At 38.9% G+C, this 21,331-nt stretch overlaps 1 protein-coding gene across 1 annotated transcript in view; it reads left to right on the forward strand.

Annotated features, from left to right (window-relative positions):
• Positions 1–3,573: 3,573 nt before the first annotated feature.
• OLFM3 (olfactomedin 3) overlaps positions 3,574–21,331 on the forward strand; it is a 56,552-nt gene continuing 38,794 nt past the window's right edge. The window contains exon 1 of the mRNA XM_069022683.1: positions 3,574–3,929. Within this exon, the coding sequence (XP_068878784.1) occupies positions 3,861–3,929 (69 nt within the window). The 5' untranslated portion in view covers positions 3,574–3,860. The remainder of the gene's footprint in view (positions 3,930–21,331) is intronic.

Consider the following 21,331-nt stretch of genomic DNA (forward strand, 5'->3'; position numbering starts at 1 on the left):
CTGGCTAAATTAAATTAATATTTTCCTAATATTTCTAATCATCTGATTTAAAAACACTTCAAGTGTCCTGTTTCTGTCATGTTCTTTACAAATGTAAACAAATATAATGTGTTAAAAAGTTTCACTTCTATACCATTGATAACTTAATTTTGTTTGTACCTTTTTCTCTCTCTTTTGTTTCTGTGAGGCATCAAAATCTTTCTGTAGTGAAGAACAAATTTATCCTCTTCAAGGACATTTCAGACCAGTTAATATCAACAAGGGTCAGTATTCAGCCCTTCTTTCCAACTCCCTAAACTTTTCATTCTCATAATCAGGAGAATGTCTAAAATTTGAAATCTGGACCACCTTCCTAACTTAGTAGAAAATACAATACCCATGAAATACTAAGTGTACGACCAGTTTCATGAAGAATTTTCTTGTTTGGAAAAAATATTTGTTAGCACTGCAATTCAAAAGTTCTCAGATGTTACCTGCTACAAATAAAGATTGTATTTCCACAGATGCACATGTATGGTGTCCTTTTTCATAACCCCCATCACTACTTTCAAGCTCTCAAACTCAGATTGCAGAACTCCGAATTTATTTATGTATAATTTGGCACCTACACCCAATTTATCAACAACACTTTCCGTGCACCCAAGTGAACAAGTGCCTGTCTTATTCCAACTGCCAGCAATACATCTTGCAATATGGTGTGAAGAAAAGTTGTTATAACTTTAGGCACACACTGAGAACATCCTTCCCCATCCAGACAAGCTGTATTCACAGTGTGCCTCCATTCTGCTCATACTCTGTCCCTTGATGCCTGCAGGAAAGCTTTTGGTATCTTTTTCATTTCTCTCACAATCGTGTATTTCACACTGACTGCAGCAGCCAGTCTCCATACTAAGACCTCAAGAAGAAATGTCATTCACATAGAATTTCACAGGTTTTTAAGGATGATTAAAAGCTTTGCTAGAGAGAGATCTTCACAATCAGGTATTCCCTTGCCACTTCAGGGCATGGGGCAAAAATAAAAATTTCTCATGAGGGCTTCAATTTGTTTAATTTTTCAGATACAGTTTAACAAACAAAATTATTTCAGGTACTAATTGCTAATGATTCTCACCGGTTTTCATACAGTCTTTCCTGGCAAAAAAAAATTATTTGTCAGCTTGCTAGAGGGTGGAGGAATAAGTCTATTACCCATTTTAATTTTCTTCCAAATGGATTGTTAAAATCAGACAGAAAAAAATTGGGTCATTTTATGCTATCCTTTTGAAATATGTTTTGGTACCTTTTCATATATCAAAAAAATTATTAGATTGTAACACACAAAAGTATCTGAGGAGTTCAGGAGTTCTGAAGGCTTATGTTTCTGGGGGCCTGGGGAACCACTGGTTTTATTTTTAACTTTACTCTTCAATATTTTACTGATTACAAAGACAGATATTCCAAGCATCATCAGGAAGTGGAAAAACATACTGCATCACTGAAGCTCCTTAAAGTTTGCATTCTATGATTAGTTGAATAGTTCATACACTTTGCCAGCTTTATCTATGATAGACTGAAAAAAAGAAGGGGAGAAAAGGGTGGGGACAATAAAGCTAGGGAAAATTAGAGAACCGGTCACTGAGGTGCCCTAGAAATGATTTAAATACCTTCAATCTTGCCTTTGTGGCTTTGAATCTATGTTCTTTTTTCATATGAAATTGGTTCTGCTGAAAGCACCATTCACTTTGTCCTTTGGAGAGCCTGAGGTTTCCAGTGCTTTGGTGTGAGTACTTTACTCTATATTGAATTCATAGGAATATATGTGACTGTCCCCTTTTATATATTTTTTTTAGTGCTACTTAATAGAAAATAAGGCTTTTACCTGCTTTCTACAGGGGAAAAAAAAACCTAATCTCCTTTCTGTATCCTTTATATTGTCCTTCCAGAAGGTAATTCAGTAGGGTCTGTATCAGAGGAGATTCTCTTTCCATTGTTGACTCTAGCATGTCAATGAAATCTAATTCATAATTTCCTTTCTATGACATAAGGAAACATACTTTGTAGTTCTACCTTCCAAGGAAATGAAAGATTGTATCTCTTTAAAAGATACTGCTGATGAAAAGGGGATGTCTAAGACATCTTAACATAAAACATAAATTTTAATTCACTCACAAAAGAAAATCTAGTTATTGTAATACCAGAAGAAATCAGAAATGTAATAAAACACTGGAAAACACAGGAAAAGTCAGCATTTTTGATCTGGAAACACTATGCCAAGGATACACAATCTTTTCAGATAGCCTGAAAGCACAACAGTTTCTGTTCCATTTGTCTTTCAGCAGTGGTCTTAGCTCTTGAAGGCAAAGACACCAATCTTGTAGACTTGGAGACAGTTAGAAAATCACATCTGTTCACACTCATCCTAGCACCCTCCCAAGCATGGGGTTTTGTTTTGTCTGGAGTTTGGTATTTTTACACTGAAGTTTTGCTTTTTTAAGGAAGTTTTTAGCCCATTTTCCTCTTAGTTAAGATTATACAGCACCTAAAAAAAAAGGCACAATAGTGTTGGCCTTTCTGTGCTAGATATTGAAAAAGCACACAGTATAGCCCTCAGAGAATCTAGTTAAGACCAAAAAATTGCCAACTGTAAAGCTAATATATTTTTACCACACAAAGCTGAAAAACACATTTATAATAATCTTGACTATGACATAACTAAGACTACCCTGCCAATACATTTTGAATTTGAGTCTTCTAAGGGAAAGTAATTGAGCCATTAAGATGCTTCGTCCATGTTAACAGGATAGTGCTGTTATTTTCACTTGAGCCATGTTCAGCTGCTGAACGCGCGTCCCTGAGGAAGCCAAATCCCATTGCTGCCTGTCCTGCGAAACCGACCTGCGAAACTGACCTGCCCAGGCGGACAGCAGCCAAGCCAGAGCCCAGGCTGGCAAAGCAGCGTCGTCTGACTGCAAAGACGCTGGCTGATGTAGGCAAAAAGAAACTCCTGGTTGCCCTTGAGAAGGTTTTCAAGGGTTCCTCTCAGCAAATGACCTCCACCTGCCTGCATGTGCACAGGCTTTCCCACCTCAGCTCACAGGTCAAACCAAGGAGCCACGATAGTCCCTTGCTGCCCGTGGGCCAGCTGGCGAGCACAGGTCGCTTTGCCCTCACCAGGGCTCAGTCAAGCCCTGACTTAACTTTCTAGATGGAGGTGCGAAAGGGATTCCACTGAGGAAAACCCCGTCCCCGCAGCTCCCTACATCAACCACCCTTGCCATGGTGCCAGGCGCTCTTTCGGGAGAGCGGCTCCTCCCCGCCTACAGCTGCGCTCCACAGCGGAGCCGGCCCCCGCCGGCCCTGCCGGGGGCGGTAACCCGCGGCTGGGTGCGGGGCCGGGCGCTAACCCGCGGCCGGTGCGGCGTCGGTGGGGCCGCCCCTCCCGGGGGCACCGCGCCCCGCAGCGGCCCGGCCACGCCTCCCCTCAGCCCGCGGCAGCTGCCCGGAGCCCCCCGCGCCGCCCCCTGCCCGCGCTCCCTCCCGGCGGCGCTGATGTCACATCCGCCGCCCGCTCCCGCGCCCGTCCAGCCGCGCTGGCTCCGCCGTCTCCCGGGCCCAAACTTTTGCGGTGGGCTGGCCGGGGGGAGGGGCGGGGTGGGACGGGGCCGCGGAGCCGCTCCGCCAGCTCGAGCAGCGCCGTCCTCGCCCCCCCTCCCCGCGCCGAGGCTGCCTGCGGAATGAGCGTCCCCCGGGCGGCTGCCGCTGCCGCCTCCACTCGGGCTCCGGCGGGCGGGCAGAGAGCGCGGCTGCCGGCGCGGTCGCTGCGGCGGGAGCGGAGTGAATGACCGAGAGGAGCGGCGCGGAGAGGCAGCCCCGGGATCAGGATGCGGGCGCCCGCCAGCATCCTCAACCTCCTGCTGCTGTCCTTGCTGGCCGGCCTCGATCCCTCCAAGGTAGGAGCCGACCGGGCGGCAAGTTCGCAGCGGCGGACCCGGCCCGCACACGGTGTATGCGGTAGCGGGCGAAGCGCCGGATAGCTCCGGGGAGAAGCGGGTGCGTGTCCTTGGCTGTCCGAGCGGCCAGGCGGGAGGGCTCGTGTCGGGAGCGGCTGGCCCCGGTTCCCGGCGTGGCGGCCCGGGCGGGGGGCGCGGTGCCCGCCGTCAGCGGGGTGCGGGCGCCATGCAGCGCGGCCCTGGGCCCCGGCGCGCAGGGCAGGGCACCGCCGCACCCCGCAGCTGCCCGGGGCCCCCCGCAGCACCCGCAGCACCGCTCGCAGGAGCTGTGCCCGCCGCAGAGGGACGGGGCTGCCGTGCGGGCTGCCGCGGCCCCAGCCCGGTAGCTGTCCAAGGCCGGTGGCTGTCCAGCGCAAACCAGCGGCGCTCCATCCCGCTCCAGGCAAGGAGGCATTTATAGCGCTGGGTGACTGCACCAGTTCTGGGGAAGCAGCGAGGCGCTGGAAGCAGGGATCGGCAGCCTCCGACTGGAAATAAAATTGTTTAGAGTGAAACTGGAGGCGTCACGTGAAGACACTGAATTTAGTACTATAGCCACGCTCCGGGCTGCTGCAGTTTTGTTATTTACAAACGTGGTCAAGTCACCAAGAGATCGCAGCTGATAAGGAAATAATGATAAAAGTACACAATCGGGTTTAGCCATACAGCCTGGCTTGTGAAGGAGATTTCAGGTTAAGTAATTTGGAAAATCGGAATTGCACTCTACCCCTTGCAAGCAATAATGACTGAACAGGTCTGCAGATGTCTCTAGAGCTGTATTTTATAGGTGTAGAGCTTGTCTCATTTGTCGTTTTTTGTGGCATACAATCTTGAAACTGTGAGCATTATAGAAACGTGACAAGAGAAAACATTGCTATAGTATTGCAGTCCATTACCAGTAGCAGTCCGTGCCATGTTGCCACAATTGGTATTGCATGTTGGTGAATGTCATTTTAATGATACCAGTTAGGTTACCAGACAACCATGTGAGGCAATGTTCAGCTCTTCTGGCAGGTTTTTCATTTAAAATAAAGGTATTAATCATATACAAATATGTACTGAATGTCCAACAATATGGAATGGATGCTCCTCATTAAAAACAAAAACAGAACCTAAAAAGCAATTAGGTGGAAATCTGATTTACAGCTGCAGTATTCTGACTGCTTTTCAGTCAGTAAGATACAGTAACAAAAAAGCAGAGGGGAGAGTGGATTAATAACATTACCTAAGAAATTAGTTATATCAGTTCTATTAAATAAGAGCTATTTGAAAGGATCAGGTATTGCTGTGCCTGTAAGGGGACTTATCAGGCAATGCACACACAGGAGTTTCACATCTGTGTGAATAGCAGCACATGGTCTCATTGTAACTACAGGTTTCCACACACTCATTTTCTTTATTTTTCTGTCTTCTGTTACCCTTTGCAACATCTGTTAAAGAAGCTGCATAAAAGCAGGAAAAGCAAATTTGTATCATTCTCTGTCCACAGAAGAGTAAAACCACTAATGAAGCAAAAAGAGCTGGCAGAAAAATTCTTTTTAGTTCAGGCCCCAAAATAACACTGGGAAAAAAATGTTCCATCTTATGTCTCTGTCACCATCCAGCACTGAAAACCAGGATGAGGCACTGGAAAGAAATGGCACAAATGAACTTTGGAAACTTTGCTTCTAGCCCTTTTTGCTGTGGCAGGCTGTGCAGAGGGCATGAAAATGGCCTTTTATTCATCACTCCTTGTGACATTTCCAGAGATATTCAGATGTTCTTTCCAGGCTCTTTTGACTTTGTCAAGGGTCAGGAATAAAAAAGCACAAAAGTCTTTAAGATTAGATTAAAATTAGAGCCCTTAGTCAAAATCAGTTTTTTATTGGATCTAACTGGATTTTCATAAATTTAAAAAAGTGAGATCAAATGGATCCTACACCACATTAAATATAAAAAGGTGTAACATGGAAAAAATAGTAACTAAATTTTGTTGACTATGAGCAATACATTTCATATTTCTGTGGAAAATTACATATGTAAAAAATTTTTACAACATTTTTCTAGCAAAAAAGTATAAGTTCTGATTGCACACTCACTTCAGAAATGGAATTAGTGCTCAGTTATTTATCTTGCTTTATGCTAAATTGAAACAGAATAATAATTTTCTGCCCTGCAGGTTGGGAAGCAGATCTATGACATGAAACTAATTGTAGGAAACAACGGGATGGGAAATTCTTTCTCCTCCAGAAAGAATTGTGCAGTATGCTCATGCCTAGAAAGACAACTTTTTACGTGCCCTTGGCACTCGCAAACTTAATAGCTTAGGGAAATGAATCACAAGAGATATTTCCAGTATACACAATATATTTCTAGTCATGGCCTACATAATTTTCAGGTAATCATTTATTTTATTGATCAACTATTTTAAAATAATGCCTTGGGCAGTTAAAAAAATAATACCAGGCTATCATTGAGTCAAGACTGCTGTCCACAGGCACTCTTATTATGACAGAGATATTGGGCTGAACTACTCAGTTATTTACTGATAGTAAAGTGTTTAAGTATCGCCATCTTATGGTAAAATATGTAACAAAAATTTATATATGGTTTATTCCCCAAAGTCTGAAACATTAGGATTTTATTTCAGCCACAGCAGTTTACTGCCCGTGCTTTTGAATTCTTTCATTTTAAGCTCAGTATAAATTATTGATCAACTGTAGAAATTCTTCTTTAATAAATGGAAGGCAGCTCACTAATGATAAATTATAACACAGTGCTAATTACTGAATATCAATTTAAGATATTTATTAAATGCTGTATTTTTTGACTTTATTCTATTTTTTATCTGTATTTACATAGGAATTTTTTTTTCATTATCCATGATAATACATTTCATTAAAGATTTATTTCCAGTAGGGTGCCTAGACATTCAGCAGGAAGCCAGCTACAGTGATAGGATTTGGATATAAATTTTTCCTTTCTACTAATCATAAGTGCAGTATCTTGAAAGAAGGAAGTATCCAATATTAGGAAATTTCTAAAAGTTACTGCTAGATGGCATCTCTGTACTGCTTTTCTCCACCTGGATTTTTCTGTAATGACCTTCACAGTATGTAAAGTGGACTTCTTTTATAAGGGTTGCTTTGCTGACCATCACTTGATAATCACAGTGGTATAACCAAGTAAGCATTTTATAGTGTGATAAAGCTGTTCCACATAGAAATCAAGCTCAGCATTTTTCCAAGTATAGATGGCATTTTGTAAGTTTAATTTTTGAAATCTAAATAGATCTGATAAATATGTTCATGTTTCAATGCAGTTAATGACCTTTAGGCCTTTAAATTTTATAATGGCTTTATATCCTTCATATAGGATATGTATATGCCGTTTGTTTTCCGTTATTTGAATTTTGAGAAAAAATATGCCAAGTGCAATTCCAGACAAAAACTAAGTGCAGTATTATTAAGGACAGTTACAGAAAGGAACTGTGATTTATATTCATTGCATGGGATAAGAGGATGGTTGGGAATATTAACACTAAAAAATAAAAGTTGATCTGAAATCAGTCATCTATTTTGGAATGCTTAACTTTGCATCTTTGGAATGGCTGTGTTTCTAGACTTTAAAAATCTATGACTTTCACACAATCAGACTATACAAACAGCCACTAAAATCTTTATTTTTCCCAGATTTCAAGAACTTGTCAGTAGGCAGGGTGCACTGCTTTAGTGCTGCTTAGCAATACAAATTAATTGATCCCTATTGCAGGAATTTATAAGAATCCTATGTACAGCAAAGGCTTACTACAATACACTGTTGTACTGAAAATGACTCATAGGACTACAATACAATGCAAAATTATATCTCATTACCTGCTTGGAAATTAATTTACTCTGTTTCCTGCAGTATTAGTACTTAGTCAATATGAAAATCATTCCTAATTATTTAACCTCCAAGGTTTAAGAATGCTCTAAATCATTAATTGCTGAATGTGGTCAACTCTCACTTGGTGTCTCTTCTCCCATTTCTGAGGATTGTGACTCAACAGCCATTGAGGAACATCCTGTTACTGTCAATATGCCCTGGGCTCTCTCCCAGGTGTCATTCCAGTTATTTTACTCTCACTCTACTAACTTCAGTCAATATGTAAAGACCCAAGATTGTAGTTAACGCTGCTTGTTCTTCCTGCAGTAATCAATACAGTGCCTTCTAGCCTTCCAGTCCTGGGAAAAAAGGATGCTTCATGTATTTCCTATTTATGTACACACAAAGACATCCCTCCATCATTACATTATCTAAAATCACAGAAAGGTATTCATTACATCATTTTAAGTAACATATATTAAGAACATAAGATATTGGAAGAGAACATGCAAAAACACACATGTGAGTGACAACTGCATGAGTGCTAACTCCCCTGTATCTATCAGATATCACGTGGTCTTTAAGGGCTTTTTAAAACTCTTGATGCTATGGGAAGAGGTCCTTTTTTTCTCTGGCTAAAATTTGATTCCTTTGTTGCTCATGAGTATTATGACTTCTACTCATTTGAATGCACTCAAAACCAATTATATATGTTATACAAAATCTCAAAAATAGTTTTGTATGTATACATATACACAGACTTATCCTCACAGGAAAAAAATATTTTTCCAGTAGAGGCATATTTCCTTCAGGTAACCAAGCTTCCACCTTTTTTCTATGTTTGGCCAAGTCATAAGCCAGTGAAAGAGAATCAATTCACAAAGTCTGCAAAGAAGAAAAAGCTGAAGCAGAGAAGGCAACTGTCAGGAACAGGAAATGCAGTATTAAAGCTATTAAAACAACATCAACTCTAAAAAATTGTGTTTCTGGTTGGCTGCAGATTTAACAGTTGTGTTAAAATTTCAAGTTCAAATATGTGAAATTCATAAGGGACCTATTAAGAAATGAACAGGGAGTCTAGAGAGGGCCCAGTCTACTTGGGGCACTGAAATCCCCTTTTTCAAAACTGCGGTATGACAAAAATGCTTCAGGGTATCACTTAGGCATTCTTAGTGAATCTTGACTGAAAGCCAGGGAAAATTCAAAAGCATTCTGTAAATCTATGCAGCAATAGTCTGGGAAAAGTCCTCTCAAGGACCGTCTTTCACAAGAACACCAATCTATCCTACTGCTTCACTCCACAAGGCAGTAGATTTCTTGTCTGAGACCAAACCTAGAGAAAGCAAGGACTTTGTGTGCCTAAGATTGAGTATAGAATTCTTTTCATGAGTAAGAATTTGGAAACAGTGTAATGGTTACCTTACTTTCAGAGTTTCAGAAATTCTTGGATTTACCTTAGAATTCCAGACCACATCTGTTGTTCACGTGTTTTTAAACCAAGATATGTGACCCAAGCACATGGTTCTATCCACATTAATCATTCCACCTAAGAACCTAGCCAGCAGAGTTCTTAGTCCTCTAAGTCAGTAAAAAAACAGAAATGCAATAGCAATACATATTACTCTTAAAAGTGCTTTCAAATGTATCTTGGACATGACCTCCTATGTCACAGCATTACTTCCAAGATTCAGCTTCTGATTTTTTCCTTAGTGACTCAAAGAAAACTGACCTTCTATCAGCAGCATAATCTACTAGAACAGTTGAAACTATTTCAAAAACATTACTATTTTTATTGTCTTTGTTTTAATTCCTGACAATAAGGGGCTTTAAAGGCTAGACTTGGTTTTATTTGAAATCAAAGAATTTGTATTTCTGTCTTAAAGAGACATCAAGACAGCAAAATGCAAAATAACAAGGCACGCTGTATGGATTAGTTTATCTCCATTCCATCCCTTTTGGAATAGGACTAACATATTTTTTTATAAATAAGGAAATAACTGGTGTATCAGATAAAAAAAGTTAGTATTCTTTGTCTAGTTAGGCACGTGTTGTCTAAAACTAGATGATGTCTAGTCTTCATCTTTACTGGCCAGCTTCTAGAGATGGTTTCCTAATAACTACTTTTTCTGACAACAGGGCTATTTCATACCAATTAACTGAATACACCACAAAATGTGTGCCTGCTTAGGGAAGGAAACAGCACAAAATATTGGTGATAAAAGCAGTTGACATTGAGAAGTAACTGTATCAATGGATAGAGGAGTGTACACAAGAATTGCTTACTGAAAGGTTCATGGTGGTATACTTTTCTTTCATACTGTGCTATGCTGCCTTCAGCTTCATGACAGAGGTTTACAGATCAGAAAAGCTAAAGAAACAACCAGATATATTTTTCATAAGTCAGTAAACAATCTCAAATTGGAAGTTGAGTTATAGCCCAAAGTAGATTGAATACCAGGCCTATGGATATGGAGTTGTGTGAATTCTTACCCAGCTGCTTCTGTAGCTATCTTTTCACAAGAAAGAAAAACATTTTATGTAATTACTCATAAAATATGCAGCCCTCTTTATTTAAAACATTTTTTTCCTCAGGAGGAATTAAAGAAACTTTAATATTCTGACCTCTATTTCAGACTTCTAAATCACTTAAGTAACTAACCTAAAGCAGCCCCAGATAACACAAATGCAGTGGTTTTCATCCTGCATTCCCCTGAAGAGCAGTCATCTGTCTGCTGCACTGCCTTCTAACCAAATAAAACCTTGTAACTATGATTTAATGATTCTGTTTACTTATTTCACTGAAAAGCATGTAACAGTCAGCATAACAGCAGCTTAAGCAAATTCTGGAAACAAGCAGCCCTCCTCACTGCTATGGTTTTGGGAAACAGTGTTTGCATCCTCCTCAAGCTATAAAGTAACCCATAAGGAGGCAGCCAGAACAATTGGAAAAAACTAACTCCATTCTGAGTGAGAACTGAGGGAACTCTCTTATTAAGTGCCAATCATAATATGGTGAATATTATTCTTAAATTATTGTGGTATGTTATTAAAAAAGAGTTTATAGAGATTTGCATGGGCTTCCTTCCTTAGAACCACAGCTATAGGAATATACTTCAAATTGTGTTTCAGTGTATCCATCTCAAGGAGACAACTAAGCACGTAAGTATTTTTCCAGGTATGAAATTATAAAACTATTCGAGTTTGGACTTCAGATTTAAAATTAGATTTACACAAATACTTCAGAACATCAGAATTTAGAATACAGTAATACTTGTGGTGACAGCAAATATTATTGATCTGAGATCTCATTATAAACACAAACCTATCACACACTTCCTTACTCAAATGGGGATGTTCAGTCTCAGCCTCCCTACTACAATTATTCTTTTCCTATTCTTTTTGTATAACCTCCTACATCTTATTTGAACTGTTTTACCTTCTTATAATAAGACTGTGCATTTTCAATATATGGTATTGGGATGTTTTTCCCAAGAAAATTTAAAGAAGTCAGTGTAGTTGTAACAAAATATTGTACTGAGTAACCAACAGTACATAGAATAGATGCTGGTACAAAAAAGGTAGATCCAGCTGTAGATACAAGCACTCAGTTCTCAGTTCTGAAAGCTAGCGTGTGATAGGTTTGAATTTATAATGAGATCTCAGATCAATATTTTTTGCTATCATCACAGGTGTTTCTGGGCACCTGCATACAGAATATAGAGATATATGTCAGGCAGAGTAGCCTAAATGCAAAAATTGCTGCTGACCTGTTTTCCATCCCGTCTCTGAATACGTGCACAATTATGAAAACACCAAAACCATATGTGTTAGCAATCTCCCGTGAGAATCAGCTTTAGCCTCAAGCAGAGAGGATGGTCTCCTGCATTTCTGAATTTTTAAAGCCTTAACTTCCCTTCTGAGTCTTTAACCTAGAGGCTAATCCTACTGCCACCTCTGCCTGCCATGTAACAGGCACTGACTTCCTGATACCTCTTCAGTCTCCAACAAAAACTTCACAAGCGCTCTTGCTTTTCTTTGTGATTAATACGTTGATATTAAAATGATATGGACTTTACTATTCAACAAGCTCAACAGTATGTATGTGTAATAACATCTGCAATTAAACTAGATATGCAAAAATGTAGCTGAAAGGCAAATGAGTAATAGTATGGAAGCAATTCCATACTATGTCACACAAAAATTAGTTTCCAGTCTTACAGAAGTCTCCTGGCTGAAACCAGATGCAAAGAATAAAAGAAGTTCCTCTAAGGTAGGAGGACATGTTAATAGTAGGAGTAGCTGTCTTTACCTTTTTACTGAATTTTCATGTAAAACTCCTGAAGTTACATATGCACCACATAATTCTACGTTCTTTGATGTAACAGGTTCACTTATGACATCAAGAAATCTGTCAGCTGTGGCTCATACAAGGTTAAATACCTGGTTTGCATTCTAATCCTTCTCAATAGGAAGTTTATAAAAATAATTTTTAATGACCTGCTATACTCGTTCTGCAGACACTGCTAAAATAAATACTTCCATATTAGCAGATGATGCAGATATGTATTTCTACCTTGTTTTCTTTCCATACATCTTGCTGTGATCAGCAATCTGTCCAGCACAATTCAAGAAGCTCAGATTTCTATGCTGTAGTTGTCTTTTGCTGATCTTTGCCCTCTGGACTTGCTTTCTCATAAAGCCACACGCATCTGCTGCTCAAGTTCAAGTCAATGAATGTGAATGTCTTCACTGCGGTGATAGAGTAAAATAAGTGTATCCAAAGTTCTGGGTACTGACCTTGCATTTACATGTGACATCTCACAACACCAGCAATGTTCTGTCCTTCCTTTAAAACACCAAAATACAACTTTAGCCTACAGACGTATGTGTGTGTGTGTATATATATATATAGTTCCCCTCTTATTTGTCAATGAAAAAGAGCATGCATTTGAAGAAAATTTTGAATGGAATCAGAATGCCCCATTTATTTAGACCATGGTATTTATCTTTTTGCTGTGGAAACTCCATGGAGGGGAAGCTGTCCCAGCAGTGCAGTTAATCAGCCATCTCCTAAGTGCCATGGGAGCTTCTCAGAGGGACTCCACAACACTGCTGCATATGGGTTAATTGTAGGTTATCCAAGCTTGGGTTCTTTGGTCAACCGAAGAATTCTTTCTGAATTCACAGAAAGACATTAAGTATTTAAGTTTGGAACAAGTCTGACTGAATTATTTTCCATTTCGTTGTGTTTCAAATTTCTCCTTAATTTCTCTTTGAATAAAAATGATTTTAATTTAGACAGGGAATTTAATCTAAGGATGTCATAATATTTTAATGTGTTCAGTCCAGCCTAGCAACAAAGAGGAGTTCTAAAATCCTGTTACTTTCCATGTGACAAGAAGAATGTGTGTTCTTGTCACAGATATGAACCTACAGTTAAATTGCTACAACCCTGGAGTGACAGCAAGGGAGGCAGAACTGGAAGTCACATCTACTGATTGTAATTGAATATGCTGGTGCTGAAATCTAGCTCGTGAGCTGTAGATTTGGTATAATTAAAAGATAATTTGTGTATGTGGAAGTAGCATATTTATATGCTATTTCACAATGTATGGAGAATATAAATACATGTGTGAGACAACATCACATAAATGCACTTTGTTTCTAGATTGTGTACAATAAACTTCAAACACTGGGTAACAACTTATTCTCTCACCATTACACAGGGTAAAGGTAATCATATATTAATAATGTGAAGCAACTGTTATGCAGAGCTAAATCCCTAAATTCTTACTCAGACAGGATAAGGATTAAGAATTTTGCTCCATACTGCCTCTTTACCAAACATAATTACTTGGTTACAAGTGTTCATAGTAAAATAAATTGTCTGTCACTATGCACAGAAAGAATAGAACCATTCCCTTTTTCACACTCTGCTATTGCACTGTTCTCAAATTAATCCCTGAAAATTGAGCTTTAAAAACCCTCAGAAGTGTGAATTCAAACCACCATATCTGTGTTTTATAGGTATCCAGTCCTGGTGTTAGCAAAAAAATGAAACAGTGTCTGCATGATAACGAATAGAAAAATGATGAGCAAAATACTTACTGAATATAAATAATGTTTAGTTCCATAAACATTTCTGTGCATGAAATGCAGTTCTGAGTGTACCTTAAGGTGGTTGCTAGTGAGGACTCTTAAACATTAAATGTCACTGTATTATGCAACTGTATCTGTCTTCTCAAAAATTACAGAGGCACACTGTGTCTTGTGATATCTAGGACTAACCCTGAAGTGACTGTTCTCAGTATGGTACCTAGTTTACACCACTAAGGATGTAAAGGATGTCACAATTTCTTTCTCTGGACATTGCCTTTGCTCACTGGTTCACCAGACAAATAGAAGGAAGCCACTCAGGATGATTTTCTTTTTTTTCCAAACATAATAAACAAATAACTATTGTTTAGGGGGGGATAGAAATCTTTATATGTGCCCAATCAACTCAGAGTAATCTGTAATAATGAACATGTTTGCTGGAGTATGTTGGTTTATTTGAATATTAAGGTTTTACCAGAATGAAATATTTAGGGAGTTTTATTTAGCTAATGATGAACAAGGAGTAAACAGCAGCATGACTTTCTTTGTTAAAAAGCTTTCAAGGAGAGGAAAAAAGGCAATTGAGAATTCCACTACACAGAAAATAGTCTTCTTACCAGCACTAGAATGGGTCCTCACTCAGCCTGACTTCTCTGAGAACCTTTGGTGACAGAAATGATGCAAAAAATTTCTTGTTATTTCAGCTTAGGATTCCTTCAGTGAGGAGGAGGGAAGAAAGAAAATGGGGACAAAGATATTAAATAATGGTGGCCAGATTTTGGCTTCTCTCTCTAACTTTTTGGTGCTGTGCAGATGTCAGGCCCAGGCATAGCCAGTAGTTACTGGCTTGGGGATGGCAGGATCACTCTAGACTCAGCAACACCACAAAATTACAACTAGAAATTTAGTTAGGATCAGATCCTCAACTGGTGTAACTTTTCTGACTTCTGACAGTGCTCAGGGGCTGCAGCATTTCTCAGTTAGAAACAGAGACCAGAGATATGGCCATAAGTCAGTCCTCAGTCTTTGCCACTGCTTCCCTGCTGCAGTGCAGAGAGTGTTTGCAGCTCCACGGGTCCTTGTGCAGAAACACTGACCCAGGGGTCCTGAGGCATTTTAGTTGTACCTCAGACTCCAACATGTTCTCTTTCTAGCTACAGAATAAGGAAATCTATTGTCTTGAGATTGTACTATACAAATCCCACATGAATCCCATAATAGCAGTCATGTTGTCTGCTCTGCTTACTCTTTCTCATATGGAAGATATCTGTTATTTCTTCTGCAGTAGTGTATGATGTCCTCAAAAGACAAAACTCTGGATGGAAACAGAACAGGATGGCTTAGCAGTTCCCAGAAACACAATAAAAGACAGTACAGTTCAAAGCAAATTCACCCTCTGAATCCATTCATAATTGCATATTCACAGCAGGCCTCCAGAACAGCAGCAGTGAAATGTGTTAGGCTTTATCTCACTCTTCTGAGAAGTGCTGAGGGCCCCACTGCATAGTTAAAAATAGACTGCACTGTATACTCAATAATAAGGCTAAGCAGATAATTTGATCTAAACAATTTAACAAAATTAGCTTTCTCTTTTACTAGAATCAGTTTACAAAGAGTGCTATTTTCAGCAACATTTCTATAAATAATTTCTACTGCACAGCTATTTTATGAATAATTCACAAATCTGAATGCTAAAATTTGAGTAACTTCGGATTCATAAGCCATAAATATACTGGTATTTCTTAAGTGAGCACACAAAATTTGTTATCTTATATAAATGCAAATATAAATTTTAAATGTGTATTCAAAATTATAGTATCCACCTAACATTCTGCTTTGTCATTGATTTTGCTTGATAGGAAAGTAGTACAAACAATTTTGAACCTATGTTTGTTTAAAAATTGGAATAACTATTTGTGGAAGATTTTAATTCTGTTTTCTTTCCCATCTACTCAGGGCAGTGTGTTAGGAAATACGAATATTGAATCATTTGCTTTTTCATCCTCATTTTCTTCATATGCGTCTTGCACTGATGTGCTTGTTCACAAAAATCTTCTGTCCACGTGACCTTTGATGGGCACAGGCCTGCTGACCAAAGGTATGGTAACATTCTAATTCACAACTGATGGATGGGCAGAGGAAGGTATAGTCATAGTGCTTTCTTTAGGCACTCAGCAGTGTATTTTTTAATGAAATATATCCCAGACCCAATCTACTTGGGTACTGTTAGTCTTATTTTTATTAAAAGGTCAGTGCCTTTATGAAAGACAAAATAGTCTTTAGATGTTAGCAAGTTTTTTCAGGTATTTCCATTTTCAGTGTTTTCAGGCTGTTCCCAGTACAATTATTTATTCTAACCTCCCATTGTATCATTTGGATTTCTTGTTATCTTCCCCTTCTAAGCCTATTCTTTGCATTTTTCAGAGTACTTAGTACATTTTCCACAATATGTACATTTTTCACAATATGTCCACTATTTAGCTTATTGCTTTCATCCTTCTTTTCATCACAAACTCTCAGTTTCACAGCCTGTTCATTTGAGACAGATTTTGCATTTTATCCTGTAAGGCTTGTATCTTGTGCATTTATATAATATATGTATTGTTCCACACGACACAATTCAAACCAAACAATTTTGGTGCCATGTGACAACAGAAGTTGTTGTCTCAAGGCAAACAGTGCAGGTGGTCTTGCATACAGCTTTGAGTTAGATTTAGAGCTCACTTTTAAGAGTCAGCAGTGGCATAGCCTGCATTTATAGTCAGGCATTTAAGGGTTTGTTCTGAAGTTCCTATTACCTCCAGTGCTATCTTTGGTCTTTCAGCCAGTTACTGTTCAAGTTGATCTCCAAGCAGAGTCTTGCAGAATAGACACCATGGCACTCACTTAAACTGTAGAATCACCCTTGTGATTTTGTCAGGCAAGAATCCCCCCCAGCATCAGTGCCTGTGGGTCTGAATATGCTGGTCCTAATGAAAATGGAAGTGCAAAGCCCTACTGACCAGAAAAGGGGAGGACATGCTCTGTTTGGTGTAAACATGTCTCTAACAGGATGTTGCCAATCTTAAAATGTTCTGAATTCAAAGAATTCAGTGGAAAATGCAGAGACTCTGAAGTAATATGACTGATCACCAAATGTGAATGATCTGACGGGATATTATTTTTAAAAAAGATTAAAATAACCAAGTAGATTATTTAAAATATTTCTTTACCTAATGTTTAAGTTGATGGTTGTAGGTGTGATGATCATTAGTTCCTCATGTTGCAGTCAATACTTTGTTCCAACAGACTTGTGTTATAAAAGGCCTTCCCAAAACAGTAAATATATAAAAAATGGCTCCTTCAGGCTGTGGTAGGTTCTTTACCCTCCCTGCCTCCACTCCCTGCCCTGCCCAATGCCTGACATGAAGCATTTTAATTAAACTGATACTAGTTGGAATAACTGATCCAGAATTTGGATATGTGCCCTTGGAAGGATAGCTGAAAGTCTTGCCAGTCCAATGAACAAGTTACAAGATCAGTCTGTTACAGACTCTTAAGTAAAATCAAACATATATGAGGCATGAACCACAATCATGTGAATTGATCTAAGTCTGGGATATTTTTCCTAGTTAAACAGAGAATTTGGCTTGACATGCTCTTATTTGTAGCTCAGAGGAATTAATTTCAATTATTAGTAAAGAAAATAGAAATAACAAAATTTAGCATATGAAATAATACAGGAGGAAACTTAGCAAAACTCTTAATCTCTCAAAACCAAAAAGTATCAAAAAGATTCCAGGTAAAAGAAGGCATTCTCTAAAGAAAACTGAATGCCAAACACAAATCCCTGGCTGTTAGGGCATCTCTAAGGGACATGGCCAGTCAGAAAGCATTCCAAGATTGCAAACAAGAAGTGTGTGGGTACAGGATAACAATTGGCATTTTGGAGAGAGAAGAAAGCAGAAGCCTAAGGACCTTGGTATTAAATTAGCTAATGATAGCAGATTTTTTGCAGAGGAAGCAGATGTGCTAGAAAAGAAAAATATCCCATTTATTAGTTTCATAAAATCTGCATCATTGGCTTGGGAAACCACAGATGATATGATACAGTAAATTATTATAATTGTAAGAAATTTATGACAATGGATAAAAAAAGAATGATAATTCAACACAAAAATATTTGCCTAAAAGAATAGTTTCTGAAGGTAGAGGCCCAGAAGGGCTAGAAAGTGAAAAGGTAATATTGGTCATTCTTAAGTAAAAGAGGTTATAAAGCAGAAAATCACAAAGTACAAATAGCATATATCCAAGAATGCTAATGAGGATGGGAATGTCAGTGTTGGATGATATCTAATTGCATGTGGTTTGGGAAAATTTTGAAGGAGAAAAGATGCAATCTTGTGTCTATTTACCAGAAGAACTGGGCAGTTAGGGCTTATCAGGCATATTTTTCAGTAACTACCATCACTCTTACCATCTTTTAGAAAGTGATTTGGGGAATCATATGAGAAAACATGAACTGGTCATGTCCTTTGCACAGACAATGGACCCACTGGCCTAACCAGTCTTAACCTTACTTAATTTCTGTGCTGTTTCTAAATGGGAGAGAGCTATTAGCAAGAGCAAATTATTTTATTCCTGAAAGACACTGGTGAATATAATATGAATGCCAATAGGATCTGGGTACATTTTTCTTCTGTATAAGCAACAGTGGTGACCTTAGCCATTCATGTAGCTTTCTTACTTGACAAATCTAGAACGGGGCAAATTTGAATACTTCAACTACTGCCAGTATTGCATCAAAATCCCTTTTCCTTCATTTTCTCAAAAAATTAAAATTTGAGGCTCTCTGTATTGCCTGGTGGCTTCTTGTACAGCAGCCTTATCAGAGACATCAGGGAAGCCGTGTCATTCTGTCTTCTTTTGGTTTCAAAATCTCCAAAGGAAGAATGTTTCTTCACTTCTCGCTCAGGCTGGAAGAAACTCAAATTGAGCCAACACATTCCTTCTCCTTGTGAATCATAGCCACCAGGACAATTTCATTGTCTAGTCTGACAAGTAGAGGAACAGATCTGCCTGTACATCCCTCCACACACAGATGATGTTGAAGGAGTTGGAAGAACAGATGAGTGGCATTTGTGGTCATCCTCATGTGCTGCCCTCTGAAGCTCAGAGTGGGAGAAGGAAGAGGGGGAAAGCTAGCACTGACTGAAGTATAAATAAAGGTATTTTGGGGATGAGAAACTACTTCCCTGCCTGCTCTAAAATTCCACAATCTAATCCCTGGTGGTGCTCACAAAATCAAGTTATTGCTTCATGAAATACTTTTAATGATGACTGAGAGGTTTAGCCAATAGAGTTTTTCTTCTGCTTGAGACGAGAAAGACCACCTTAGAGAGGGAGAACTTTGTCTCTAAAAAAGATAAATACCATGGTCTAAATAAATGGGGCATTCTGAGAACACTGATTCAGTAAATATTTCCATTCAAAATTTTCTTCAAATGCGTGCTCTTTTTCATTGACAAATAAGAGGGGAACTATATATATATATATACACACACACACACGTCTGTAGGCTAAAGTTGTATTTTGGTGTTTTAAAGGAAGGACAGAACATTGCTGGTGTTGTGAGATGTCACATGTAAATGCAAGGTCAGTACCCAGAACTTTGGATACACTTATTTTACTCTATCACTGCAGTGAAGACATTCACATTCATTGACTTGAACCTGAGCAGCAGATGCCTATCAGGAAAGCGTCACTGTACAATTGGTCTACTCCTTACTGACTGAACCTCCAAAGATGAAAGTGCAGTAGAATTATTTGCCGAGTGACACAAATTGATCCCTTGTCCTTAGTAAAAATTGTGTTCCAAAACCTTCAAGCTTTTCTAGCATGTAGAGTACAACTCATTCCCAGATGAAGTGAGACCATTCTTTCCCTCTTTATAAAATTGTAAAGAAAGCCTTTGGAACCTATATAGGTCATCTACCTCCAAATTATGCCCTGGGGATACAATTCTCAGTGATCATTAGATTGGTTTACTATTGTATGAACAGCACAAAGAAAGAATTGTTTCCCCCTTTAATCCAAAGATGTTAATTATTGCTATTAATAAAAGAAAGTATTTACTATTCTTGTCACACTGCCTCATTTGCAATGGCAGATTATCTTGGGAAGAGAATTGTTTTTGTATTCCTCCCTATTCTGAAATTCTGTGTAGCTCCCTGTGGGAAGAACAAAAGAACAGGACTCATTCTTCCTCAGCAGTCACACAGCTGATCTCACAATATGATGCTGAGTTCATAATGCTTCCAAGTGTTTACCAAAATAAAAGATAGAATGCTGTTTGTTGTGTTTAACTTCAGATTATGCAATTTCAGGAATATATGCTCCTGTACCAATGAGAGGAGGGAAGGACTGATCCAGAGCTCAGTTTGGATTTTAATGTTTCTTGCTCTTTCCATTCTTACTCCTTCCCCATTTACAAAAGGAATAATGTAGAAGAAAAAGTATTTGTAAAGGGACACAGGAGGGACCCTTCCTTTGTTCACTTTGACACTTATTTGGCATTTATTTTATCTCACTTTGGCAAAATTACATTGCAGCTGTCTGGAAGTGATATTTAATCTGTTATGAACTCTGCATGAAGTATTTTTAGATTTGATTTTGGTGAGCCTCCTCTTAGTAAATTATTTCTAATTCATATGAGTTGCATGAACCCGAGAGCTCCATTAACCTTCATTATGTCTTCTCCTCACTTCATAGTCTGAGCTCACATACAAACACAAAGGAAAGCTATAAATGAAACACTGTCTTAAAGAAGATTCCAAACTTATGAAACAAACTACTGATTTAAGGAGGCACAGCTACCTTATCTATGCTAAGATCCCACCATTGTTGTGTTTGACTGGTTTTATTGGACCAGACCCTAATCAATAGTTTCTGACAGTAACCTTGCTTTCTTGTCAGCTCAGAAGAGCTCGTTTTCTGTCCTTCTGCTGCCCTCTAAAAACATCCTTCATTTAAACAGTATTTCAAGGGATCCTATCCCCCCACTTTAATCTCAAATGAAAAGCAAAAAAGTCTCTCAAGTACTTCAGAATTTTTTCTCCTTCCCAGTTCACTCCCTCCACCCAGAAACAAATCTTGTGCACTCTACCTTCATCAGAACACTCACAGAATCATAGAAGATAAACTAGAAACAGAAGCTTGAAAATGTGTTTAATGCATTCCTCCAAAACAGAACAATTTAACATACTTGCATCATAAACTCTTAGCCCTGCATCATCCTAGAAATACAACCGAAATTTGAGTGCTTTATGCTGACAGATGGTGTCATAAGAGCATTTTCTCAAAAGTGAAGTGAATACATTTATCTCAAACTAAGAATTCAGGCCATGCAGCTCTTCCCTTTTTCTCTGAAGTCTTCAAAATCA

This window comes from Aphelocoma coerulescens, chromosome 8 (assembly GCF_041296385.1).
Source record: "Aphelocoma coerulescens isolate FSJ_1873_10779 chromosome 8, UR_Acoe_1.0, whole genome shotgun sequence".
Lineage (NCBI taxonomy): Eukaryota > Metazoa > Chordata > Aves > Passeriformes > Corvidae > Aphelocoma > Aphelocoma coerulescens.